The sequence below is a fragment of the Bos mutus genome, chromosome 11, assembly GCF_027580195.1.
Source record: "Bos mutus isolate GX-2022 chromosome 11, NWIPB_WYAK_1.1, whole genome shotgun sequence".
Taxonomy (NCBI): domain Eukaryota; kingdom Metazoa; phylum Chordata; class Mammalia; order Artiodactyla; family Bovidae; genus Bos; species Bos mutus.
The window spans coordinates 61,868,178-61,880,868 of record NC_091627.1 but is presented as its reverse complement, the minus strand read 5'-3'; the positions used below and the strand labels follow the sequence as shown (position 1 = coordinate 61,880,868).

The 12,691-nt window shown below is 46.6% G+C and overlaps 1 protein-coding gene across 3 annotated transcripts; it reads right to left on the bottom strand.

Annotated features, from left to right (window-relative positions):
- Positions 1–427: 427 nt before the first annotated feature.
- LOC102278117 (sulfotransferase 1C4) lies at positions 428–12,670 on the bottom strand. 3 transcript variants are annotated; one of them, XM_005889972.3, is made up of 8 exons: positions 12,305–12,666; positions 9,236–9,366; positions 6,661–6,786; positions 5,075–5,172; positions 4,658–4,784; positions 4,030–4,124; positions 2,572–2,752; positions 428–1,672 (listed from the first exon to the last, which is right to left on the bottom strand). In XM_005889972.3, exons 1-8 carry the CDS (start codon positions 12,334–12,336, stop codon positions 1,557–1,559), a joined length of 906 nt encoding a protein of 301 aa, XP_005890034.2. In that variant the 5' UTR covers positions 12,337–12,666; the 3' UTR covers positions 428–1,556. The 3 variants fall into 3 exon arrangements, with proteins under 3 accessions (XP_005890034.2, XP_070235599.1, XP_070235600.1); XM_070379498.1 differs by having other exon boundaries at positions 9,236–10,048; positions 12,305–12,665; XM_070379499.1 differs by lacking the exon at positions 6,661–6,786 and having other exon boundaries at positions 12,305–12,670.
- Between the last annotated feature and the right edge of the window lie 21 nt (positions 12,671–12,691).

Sequence of the window (12,691 nt, the reverse complement as noted above, 5' to 3'; positions counted from 1 at the left end):
TATGCCTGAGTAATATTCCATCACACACACACACACACACACACACACACACACACACACAACCGCACGCCAAATCTTATTTATCCATTCATCTGTCAATGGACATTTAGGTTTCTATGTCTTGGCTATTGTAAATGGTGCTGCTATGAACATTGGGGTACAGGTGTCTTTTCAAATTTTAAGTAATTTAAGTAACTACATGCAGCTAGTGGCTAACACAGTAAGCTCTAGAAGATAACTGGTATAAGACTACTTAAAATATAAGAAGTCGGCTTTTTAGATTTCCTTGACTGACAGAGTATTTTAGTTACTTAGTTCTCAGTTCTTGCCATTTGGTGTGCATTGAAGTATTTAGCAAGGTCCTTGTCTTGGGAAAAAATGAGCAAATGAAAATTTAAATAAGCACAAAGGAGACAATACAGACCTATAAGAGATTTAATGACACACTTTAATCTTAATCACATAAGAATTATGTGTGAAAGACTTCCAAAGAGCAGATGGTCCTTCAGTTTGCAGTATTGGCAGGAAGATGGGAGGCCTGTGCTGGTTAGTGAACTTGCTATTTAAGTTTTAAACTGGTGGGGAGAAAGGAAAGGAAACGTCTGGAGAAGGTGGGATGACAGTAAACCAGTTGGGGTGGGGAGGAGTCTGCAAGACGCGCTTGGACCCAGCGAGGTGGTTCTCTGCTGGAGTTAGGAGGGGGTTTGGCAGCATGAAATCCACCTGGCAGGCGGTTTGGAAGGTAAGTCACCTATGTCATAAGGTAAGTCACCCATGTAGCTGCCTTTGAATCGATGGCTAAAAATGCTTGGGATGTACCTTGTAGGCAGCAAACATTCAGAATCATCGAAAGATTCTGAGCTAAAGAGAAATGTAATGAGTCTTGTTGTGGGAAAAGAAGGTTGGCAGATGTACGATGAACAGAGAAACAAGTTTTGTAGCTCATAGGCAAGGGAGAGGCTTCTGAACCAGAAGGGTGTCTGCAGAGGTAAGGCATCCTGGAAACACACACTGACAGGTGTTGCTGATGGATTAGAACACAGTTGAGGAGGGGCTAGAGGGAGGTGGGTCAAGGTGCAAGTCTGGGAGGGGTTGGCAGGGAGTGGGAGGGGAGTCCAGGGAAATGCAGAGGCAGAGGTGAGGGATGGGGGTGGAGGCACTGAAGGAAGAAGCCTGGAGTGAATGAGGACGTTTCAGGGGAAAACAGTCACCTGCAAGAAATAGTAACTACTGACACACTTTAGTGCTGTTTTTATAAATTTGCTTAAACCAACACTGAATCTGAAAACTTGAGTATATTCTTATGTGATGACCAGAGCATATTTAATGTGTTCACACACATATGGTCTGTAGAAAACTGATGCATCATGATCATTAGCAAGGATGCCAGGGTTGTAGGTCTCCGCCTTCCACCTGGCCCCAGCCTCTGTTAGCTCCATCTTTTTTTAGGGTGAACAAAAGCAGACACAAGAAGCACTGGTCCCTCCACCTGAATTCAATATCATGGGGTCAGGGTAATCAACTTTATACCAATTAAATCTGGTGCTTTTTCTTCCTTACAAGAATCGAAAGTGGAGAGTTAGAGTGGTGTCAGCCATGTTCTTCCCGTAATCATCATCAAATCTCTCGTTCTGGGCCACGGTGAAGTGGTTCTTCCAATCCCCGACGACCCCTGGAACAGTCGTGGTAGGGAGTCAGCACTGTGGTGGGAGTGGGGTTGGGGGGGTGTAGGGGAGGGGGACCTGGGAGGGGTGGTTCTCTGTTCTCCTGCTCTTGTATGAGGAGTTCTACCCCCTGCCCCGGAGACATTCCTCTGGCTGGCCCAGCAGGGCCTCCTCCAGGAGGGAGGAAGCATCACCTGTCTGGTTTGTGGGTCGGGATATGGCAAGGTTGTGTGAGCAGCAGGACTGAGGGCCACTCCTGTGTGCCCTTCCTGCGCATCGAAGCAAGGTCTGTGCCAACATAATGTTGCCTGGAGAGCAAGCAGGGCCTGCTAGTGGAGGGACTGCACGTGCCATTTTGAGAAAAGAAGATTCCCCGCAATTCTACAGTTGCAATCCCTGTTACCTTTCCCAGGCTGGTTTTTCTCCATACGGTCATCTATTATCCGGCATGTTTTTTCATTTGCTTTCTTGTGTACGGCTAGAATATAGTTTCCACGAGGGCTGAGCTTTCCTGTGTTTTGTTCACTGCTCTGAACATTACCCAGAACAGAGCCCGGCACATAGTAGCCACTTGAAAAGTAGTTTTGAATGAATGGACCTTTCTGACAGCCTGGAACTCTCTATAAAGTGGGTCCTTTGCTCCATCTGACTCGATTCTGTATCTTTTCACCTTATCAGCCAGAACTCCAGAGGGAACAGGGGGATAGGCGGTTAGACCTAGACACCAAATCTCACTTTCCACTTGGGGCTGAATGTTAATTTCATCTGTGGTTTCTTAAATTGTTCTTTTCCCAGAATCCTTCATTATCAATCCTATTTTTCTTTTCTATAGAAAAGAAATTCCCCAGAGACTATGAAATATTGGACAGTTCCTTTAGGATGATGGCCAAAAGGAAACATTGAAAACCTTTTCTCATGAATGGAGAAATCAACTGGTTCATGTATTCATTCGGAATCGACGTGTAGTTTGCCATCGGGTTCTGCTTCATGACGCTAAATGAAGTGTGGTCAACAATTTTATCCAGAACTTTATCATCTAAGCTCTTTCCAATAAATTCTGCCAGCTTCTGAATTTCATGCTTTGGGTTCTACAAGCAAAGTCAAATTAAAAGACTTGGTATAAGATAATGTATATCAATGAATAATAGTCTTAAAAGAATATTGAAATGAGTTAATAATAGTAATCAGTAACATGCCACGAGTTAAAATTTTTAAAAATCGTATCTCACAAATGTTCAGCTTTTCAGAAATGACTCATTTAGGGGTGGTGACTCATACTGTTCTCTGTATTGCTGCTGCTGCTGCAGCTAAGTTGCTTCCGTGTCCGACTCTTCGCGACCCCATGGACTGCAGCCCACCAGGCACTCCCATTCCTGGGATTCTTCAGGCCAGAACACTGGAGTGGGTTGCCATTTCCTTCTCCGGTTCTCTGTATTAACTAGAGTCTTTACACTGTTCTTGCTCTAACATGTCAACTGGGTCATGTTGGTAAGATGCTCGAAACGCAGTGACCTGGAGTGCGTGGGACAGACTCCATGGAGCAGTATGTCCAAGGTCAGGTCCAAATGTCCTGCTCCAGCCCATCTGATAAATGCCCCCAGGGGAGGCACTGAACTGACGCTGAAAGCAGACGTCACAGTGGCTTCGGGGACCTGGCAACAGTGGCCGGTTGCCTGCTTCTGTCTCTGATGTACCTTTCAAAAATCAGGCTCTCAGTTACAAATCCAAGGACAGAGATTGTCATTCTATACAGACCCAGTGGAGTCACAAAAGTGCTGGGTAGATGACCATTTACCATCAACTCTCATGACACCACCTCCTTCAGTCCTGATAGCATTTCTTGGGGTGTATATTACTATCTCCTCTCTAGTGACTTCTAACATCAAAATTCCTAGATGTCATACATCTTCACAAAGAAGAATTGCCAGCAAGCAGTAAGCCAGAACTTGGGTTCGAGACTACATAGTGTTTCCCACTGCACCAAATTTCTTAAACTGTTTCTTGAAACTCTCTCATTCCTCTAGCACTAAGGAAAGAAACCAAAATGTACTAGAGAGTTTTTTCCTTCTAATGGGAATTTTAAAATACACACCGCAAGGGGGGAGAAAAAGCATCGCTCGTGTTTGCCATCCTCTGCCTGTAAGGAAAAGGTATCCCACAGCCCAGAGTTCTAGGAAGCTCGGGTGAGACTGTGCTATGGAAACTCATGATGTGCCAGGTGCGCTGTGATGGGTGGACGGGGCAACCAGCGAAACACAGCATCTCCTGTGCCCAACTGCAATCTGAGGGTCCCCGATGGGGTGCACACATTGCAACTGAAGCATTTATGGTCAAATGGGGACTTGTTAGGTGGCCTGGTCCTCACCTCCTTCATGTCCTCGTAGAAGAGATAGAGGATGCGGTGCTGGTCCTTGGCCTGCCACCAGCCCTTCACGTGGTCGTACCAGGAGCCCCAGCACACTGCAGGATGGGACCAGAACAGGGCCGTGAGTCACAGAAACCCAGTGACAAGTACACCCCCCATCCCCACCGCCGCCCCAGGAGGAGGATCCTGAAGGGAGGGAGGAGGTACCCCTTGTGATTCCTTCATGGTAAAGCCAGCTAAAGGAAATCAGTCCTGAATATTCATTGGAAGGACGGATGTTGAAGCTGAAACTCCAATACTTTGGCCAATACTGATGCGAAGAGCTGACTCATTGGAAAAGACCCTGATGCTGGGAAAGACTGAAGGCAGGAGGAGAAGGGGATGACAGAGGATGAGATGGTTGGATGGCATCACTGACTCAATGGGCATGAGTCTGAGTAAACTCTGGGAGTAGGTGAAGGACAGGGAGGCCTGGCATGCTGCGGTCCATGGGGTTGCAAAGAGTCGGATACAAGTGAACAACCGAACTGAACTGAAAGCCAGCAGAGCCCCTGCTGTTCTCAGAAACTGACACCTTTTTTGTAGAATGCTTGAGGATTTTGAGACAGGATGGAAACCAAGGGCTCACCTTTCCCAGCCAGAAAACTCTCAAAGTATTCTTCCCAGGTGCCTGGAGCAGGAAGGTTTCTATTCATCCTGTGAAAGTGGTAATAAGACACCATGTTGTCCTTGGGATTCCTGGCTACATAGATCATCTAGAAGTGGAGAGAGGAAGGGGAGAAGCAAAACCAGGATTAGAACAGCAGACAATGATGTGAGGGTGGGCGTATTCCACACAGGTGGGTATTCCTGAGGCTGTGTTTCTGTACTGTGGCTTTAGTGGGAGGTGGAAAGGATTCACGTCAATCTGCGTATTGATGATGTGTGACCAGTGGACTTTTTGTTTTTGTTTCTGTTTTTAACAAGTGACATGTTTTAAGAGGAAATTGAAGACCAGTCTGAGAGCCTTCTAAGGGCCCAAATCTGCATTCCTTTGGCTCCCTACCTTACAGTTTTCCTCCAGGAAAGATGGTGGCAGCAAGTGGAAGGGGAGATGTGTCTTCAACATCCGGGGTGAGGCCATTGCATTCGCTTGTTCCAAGCCTGTGAAATTAGTTTTGAACAACTTTCCATTATTTTTTTCCATTTGCTTCAGAAACTTGCTGCCCCATTTTTAGTCTATTAGGAACACTCCAGACCACCTGTAACTCTCTGTGGCTTTCATATGAGAGAATGGGGGTTTTGGTTAGAGCCGTTTTTGTTTTTGCCACATAGTTTGTGGCATTCTAGTTCCCCAGCCAGGATTGAAGTCATGCTTCCTGCAGTGAGAGCATCATCTTAAACACTGGCCCCCAACAAAGTCTCTAGAACACCTTTTAACCATACAATGAACCAAGTAAATAAGAACCTAAAAAATTCCAACCGTTCCACCATAAAATTATCTTTCCTAGGCTCGTCTTTGTGGAATGAGTTTAATTTCTAATTGGAGAATCAAAACTTACTTTTATTTTAAAACTTTTAAAATATTTATATTTATTTTAATATTTATTTATATTTATTTGGCTGCACCAGGTCTTAACTGTGGCATGTGCATTCTAGTTTCCCTGAGCAGGCATTGAACCCAGGTCCCTTGCATTGAGAGCTTGGAATCTTAGCCACTGGACCACGGGTAAGTCCTTTACCTTACTTTTGTATGAACAGAAACTCAGTTAGAAAATGTCTGAAGTATAGCCATGGCCAGACAGTGAAAAAGAGTCCTGAAGCCCATTGATGGTGGTTTGAACACCTGGGATTCTGAACGGGCTGCTGTGCTTAGTCACTCAGTCATGTCCGCCAGGCTCTTCTGTCTATGGAGTTCTCCAGACAAGAATACTGCAATGGTGAGAGAGTCAGTTCCTAGGCAGGTTGATAGGGAGTCTAGGGGTCCCCAAGGAGAGAGGGGTCTGGAATTCTCAAGGAGGAAGAAAGGACAAACTTTTTTTCTTTTTCCACATTCCTTAGGATTATATACCAATAATGTATCCTGCCTAAGGACAGTCTTTGGATTCAACCTTCTGTTATTTTAAAATGTTAGTTATGGGAGTATACCTGGTCTTTACAAGGATGTATCTTGCCTGAGGACAGTGTTATCTTAAAATTTAAATTATGGGAGTAGGTCGGAGGAGGTCTTTACAACCTCCAGACATTCTTTGGATTATATAACCTCATTGTTAACACTAGCAAGCGGGTACTCTTTCTACCCCCTTCTGATGCCTATGTCAGAAGCTTTCTCTATCTCCTTTATACTTTAATAAAACTTTACTACACAAAAGCTCTGAGCGATCAAGCCCCGTCTCTGGCCCCGGATTGAATTCTTCTCCTCCGGGGGCCAAGAATCCCGGTGTATTCGCGTGATTCAACAACAACCTTTCACTGGGTTGCCATTTCCTTCTCTAGGGGATCTTCCCAACCCAAGGATGGAACGCACGTCTCCTGCATTTGCAGGTAGATTCTTTACCACAGCACCACCTCGGAAGCCTGAGAGGGCTGCTGGCTAGTAAAAATTCTGGGTACGTCTAGACCTGGGGTCAGGTGCAGCCGTGATGTACTCACCAGATCCTAGGGAAGGGATTATCCACTCGATGAAGGGAAATCGCTCATGCGTGGGTGCCCTCTGGCTTTGGTTGACATCACCCCCGTTTTGTATCAAGTCCACAATCTCTTGTGTCCATGTTGTTCCTTATTCCGTGGGTAAGAATAGGAGGCACAGACATTATCTCCCGCATTTCTTAGGATATGAGCAAATGCTGGTTAGAGTAGCTGTGTGAACATTGAAGCCTGCTGTATAGTGGAATTCAGAAAACATCCTTGTTTGTTTACATCTTGTGTTATCACAATACGGATTTTTAGGCAAACACTCCAGTTTGGAGTGGACATAAGATTCATAAATAGACAGTTCTTCTTTTCTCTGTCACAACCATTCATTAGGGTTGTCATGCTACAGAGTTGGTGGCATTGTTCCTTAGAAAGGTGGAGTGGAAGTCTTTCTCTCCCAGCTGTGATGTGGGGTCGTCCCTGTGTGATCTTCAGACTGTTTTCCAAGTGCACAGCCTGAGGTTGGTACCCAGGAGGCTTTGTTGTGTGTTGGCTAAATGAGCGAGTGATTAGGGCTTAGTCTCTGTGTTCACGCTGTCCTGTTATTCCTGAAGGCTAGAAAGTGCATTTCCTAGGCTCCTTTGCCACTGAGATTCTCAACACCCTGAGACTGATTTACCTTCTGAGAGTTAAAGGAAGGAGACAGAGGTCTGAGGGTGGCCCCACCGGGTACAAGGTGTGTGGAAGCCACTCCACACATCTGGGTCAAGCACGGAGCTCGATCCAGAAGCTGCACCCGCCGCACTACCCCTGGAGGAGGGCTTCCGTCTGCAGTTTCAGTCACTTATATGGGCCCCATCCTGACTAGCGTGGGGGCTGCTACCTATTCTGCAGCCTCGAAGACCTATTGAACCAGAGGTCTGACCACGTCCATGTCAGGAGGAGATCGAATAGCAGTGGCGTTTTATTTCCTAGACGAGTTGGTCTCTAATATTATCTGGCACCAACTCTTCATTACGGGTTAAAGGACCAATATTTCTTTGGCTATCAACTCAGAGTCACTTGTACTAGTTTTGTGTGTTTACTGTGAATTTTGGCAGCTTCCTAGGTGGCTCAGTGACAAATAATCCGCCTGCCAAGCAGGAGATGTGGTATTCTTGCCTGGAGAATTCCATGGACAAAAGAGCCTGGTGGGCTACAGTCCATGGGTTTTCAAAGACTCAGACATGATTTAGCGACTAAACAACAACTCTGAATTTATAGCCACGGGGTAACATTGGGGCGGGTTCCAGTGCAGCTGGAGGTTCAAAGTCAGCTGGTCCTTGGGGTCAGAGGTCAGTGATTCTACAATGTGTGTATCTCTGCTCAGTCACAGAGTGTTGACTATTCTGCGAAAAACCTAGGTGAAAAGCTTTACATCATCTGAGCTTGTTTCTTATTCCCTTTTATCAATATATCCTTTATTAGCATATGCAGTTTTCATGACTGATTAAATACTGCATTAGCCGGTAGGTAAGTGCTTTTCTTTCTGTTATTAGATTGTAACCCCTAACCCATGAAAACTCTAAATGAACCAAACTTTAATGCTCACTTTTGGTAGGTGGGAAAAGATGAAAGATTAAGCACTGTACTGAAATTATGGTGATAGAGTAGAACTGTGAGTGAAATAAGGCAGTGAGATGTGATTCCCCACCAGTGGTTACTTTCAGAAACTCACATTTAGAAAATTTTAATTCTGAACAAACTCATGAGAAGTAATAGAAAGCCAGGGCTGATCTGAAACCAGTTGACACGTGAGTCTAAGGTCCCATCTGCCTGCAGAGCCTTTTATCAAATCAATACAGATGAAGTCAAAGGGTGGGTGGAGTGTGTGTGTGTGTGCCCATGAGTGAACGTAGCAGAAATTATTGACTGTTGTTGATTTTGCAAAGAACAAATGTATGTGCAGTTGGGGTATGAGCTGAGTACTGTGTTTTGGTCTAACTGTAGATTCAAACAAATAGCTGCAGAGAACTCCTCGTCCTGGCTCACCCTCAAATTTACGTGACGCAGTGGCTGAGCTCGTTTGTCCTGTTTCTACAGTAACTTTGTTAAACTGATTACTGAAATAAGAAAGCAGGTTCACAACATACCACCAGGACGGTGGAGATGCAGAGAGTAGTCTGGGACCCTGAGCAGGGGGATTTATGAGTTCAGCCTTGCAGAACATAAGCCCCCTTCACCACTCGCCTGCTGCCCCCACCAGCTGGGGGTGCCCGGTCTGGCTCTGCTGTAAGGGCCTGCCCTGGTAACAAGTAAATCAACAAGTCTGGCCCTTTGGTTTCAGACTGTTTGATTTACTCTCTTGCAGGGAGGTAAACAACATGCACTTCACAGGAAGTATTAAATCTTAAGATGTGTAGGTCATTTTAATGTTTTTTGTGTGGTCCCCCCGTCCCGCCCCCGTGATTTGTGTTGGCCATATCCCTCTGCCCACTGAATGGTTTTCTGCTGAAACCCCAGTGGGTTTCTCAACATCCTCAGTGCTGCGTCTTGCTTGCTTCTGTCCCTGCCCCTCCTCCCACCTCCCCTGTCCCTTGTCCCTCCCGCCTACCTGCTTTCGGGTAGGTAGAGATGAGCAGGTCATCAGGCCTGGCTTGGAAGCTCCAGATCTGATCCCAGGTGTCACAGGTGGGCGTGGGCTGCAGGATGCCTTCCACGTAGTCCACAGCCAGGCGACTCACACTGTCAAATTCCAAAGCCTCCATGTTGTTCAAGGCCAATGTCAGGGGTCAGAAATTTCAGCTCCAGAAAGCGTTACCCTCAGACAGCTCAGAGCTGAGTGCTGGGCGGCTTACAGACAGGGCAGGGCTGAGACCTCAGGCCCTGCCTGGAGTTGCGCATCGACAGGCAGCTGGCTGGCCAGGGAGTGGCAACTCTGGCTTAGGACTTTGCACACAGCACTTCTGACCAGCTATAGCCACCTCTGGGAGGGGCAGTGACCTAGCTGCCTAGCCGTCTGCTCTCTGGGCTGCGCCGCGGCTCCCCGCCCCCGGCTGTGTCCCTTGTGCCTTCAGCCACTCTTCTGCCCTTAGCCATGGTCAGGGCCACCTCATTTGCAGTCCTCCTCTGCATTCACAAAATAATTCACAGATCTCTTTAATTCTTTCTTCTGGGAATTTTAAGCTCATTACAAAGTTGCAGGAAATCTGCAGGTGGTCTTACAAGTTGCAGCAGAGACTCTCTTCCTTGAAAGGCTGGAGGGAAGTTTTTGCGCTGCCAACAGTGAGAGCTTAGACCCAACCACCCAGCGCAGATGTGGGGGTGGGGGATCAGCAGTGTTTTTTTAAGACTGAAATAGAGGAGGCTCCAATAGGAATGATTCTCTTCCAGTTGTAGGCTGTTTAGTGTCAGTATCAGCCCTGGTCTGTTCACAGACAATAAAACATATTTGTCCCTTAGAAGCCAAGTGGATACGAAAGCCACAGAGTTACAGAACTCTTCATTACGGGTTAAAGGACCAATATTTCTTTAGCTATCAACTCAAAGGAAGTTGGAGTCATCTGTACTAGTTTTGTGTGTTTACTATGAATTTTGGCGGCTTCCTAGGTGGCTCAGTGACAAAGAATCCCCATGCCAAGCAGGAGATGTGGGTTTAATCCCTGGGTTGGGAAGATCCCCTGGAGTAGGAAATGGCACCCCATTCCAGTATTCTTGCCTGGAGAATTCCATGGACAAAGGTGGGCTACAGTCCATGGGGTTTCAGAGTCAGACATGACTTAGCGACTAAACAACAACTCTGAATTTATAGGCACAGGCTAACATTGGGGAGGTTTAAAGTCACCTGGTCCTTGGGGTCAGAGGTCAGTGATTCTACAATGTGTATATCTCTGCTCAGTCACAGAGTGTTTACTATTTTGCTAAAAATCTCAGTGAAAACCTTTACAGCATCTGAGCTTGTTTCTTGTTCCCTTTTATCAATACAGCCTTTATTAGCATATGCAGTTTTCATGACTGATTAAATACTGCATTAGCTGGTAAGTGCTTTTCTTTCTGTTGTTATTAGATTGTAACCCCTAACTCATGAAAACTCTAAATGAATCAAACTTTAATACTCACTTTTGGTAGGTGGAAAAAGATGAAAGATTAAGCATTGTACTGAAATTATGGTGATAGAGTAGAATTGTGAGTGAAATAAGGCAGTGAGATGTGATTCCCCACCAGTGGTTACTTTCAGAAACTCACATTTAGAAAATTTTAATTCTGAACAAACTCATGAGAAGTAATATCAGAAAGTGAGGGCTGATTTGAAACCAGTTAACACATGAGTCTAAGGCCCCAACTGCCTACAGAGCCTTTTATCAAATCAATACAGATAAAGTCAAAGGGTGGGTGGAGTATATGTGTGTGCCCATGAGTGCATATAGCAGAAATTATTGACAGTTATTGATTTTGCAAAGAGCAAATGTATGTGCAGTTGGGATATGAGTACTGTGTTTTGGTCTAACAGTGCTGCTGCTGCTGCTAAGTCGCTCAGTCGTGTCCGACTCTGTGTGACTCCAGAGACGACAGCCAACTAGGCTTCTCCGTCCATGGGATTTTACAGGCAAGAGTGCTGGAGTGGGGTGCCATTGCCTTCTCTCTTGGTCTAACTGTAGATGCACACAAATAGCTGCAGAGAATTCCTCGTCCTGGCTCACCCCCAAATTTACATGACGCAGTGGCTGAGCTCAAGTTTGTCCTGTTTCTACAGTAACTTTGTTAAACTGATTATATTGAAATAAGAATGCAGGTTTACAACATACCACCGGGAGGGTGGAGATACAGAGAGTAGGTCTGGGACCCTGAGCAGGAGGACTCATGAGTTCAGCCTTGCAGAACATAAGCCCCCTTCTCCGCTTGCCTGCTCCCCCAACCAGCTGGGGGTGCCCAGTCTGGATCTGCTGTAAGGGCCTTCCTTGCTGCTAAGTTGCTCAGTTGTGTCCGACTCTGTGTGACCCCAGAGATGGCAGCCCTCTAGGCTCTGCCGTCCCTGGGATTCTCCAGGCAAGAACACTGGAGTGGGTTGCCATTTCCTTCTCCAATGCATTAAAGTGAAAACTGAAAGTGAAACTGCTCAGTCCTGTCTGACTCGCAGCGACCCCAGGGACTGCAGCCCACCAGGCTCCTCCATCCATGGGATTTTCCAGGCAAGAGTGCTGGAGTGGGGTGCTGTTGCCTTCTCTCTTGGTCTTACTGTAGATGCAGACAAATAGCTGCAGAGAACTTCTCGTCCCGGCTCACCCCCAAATTACATCACACAGTGGCTGAGCTCAAGTTTGTCCTGTTTCTACAGTAACTTTGTTAAACTGATTATATTTAAACTGCAGCCCACCTGGTAACAAGTAAATCAACAAGTCTGGGTCCTTTGTTTCAGACTGTTTGATTTACTCTCTTACAGGAAAGTAAACAACATGTACTTCACAGGAAGTATTAAATCTTAAGATGTGTAGGTCATTTTAATGTTTTTTGTGTGGTCCCCCCGCCCCGCCCCCGTGATTTGTGTTGGCCGTATCCCTCTGCCCACTGAATGGTTTTCTGCTGAAACCCCAGTGGGTTTCTCAACATCCTCAGTGCTGCGTCTTGCTTGCTTCTGTCCCTGCCCCTCCTCCCACCTCCCCTGTCCCTTGTCCCTCCCACCTACCTGCTTTCGGGAACTAGAGATGAGCAGGTCATCAGGCCTGGCTTGGAAGCTCTGGATCTGATCCCAAGTGTCACAGGTGGGCTTGGGCTGCAGGATGCCTTCCACGTAGTCCACAGCCACTCGACTCATGCCCTCAGATTTCAAAGCCTCCATGTTGTTCAAGGCCAATGGCAGGGGTCAGAAATTTCAGCTCGGGAAAATGTTACTCTGAGACAGTTCAGAGCTGCGTGCTCGGCGGCTTACAGACAGGGGAGGGCTGAGACCTCAGGTCCTGCCAGGAGTTGCCCAACGAGGGCCAGCTGGCCTGGCCAGAGGGTGGCAACTCTGGCTTAGGACTTTGCACACAGCACTTTTAACCAGCTGTAGCCGCCTCTGGGAGGGGCAGTG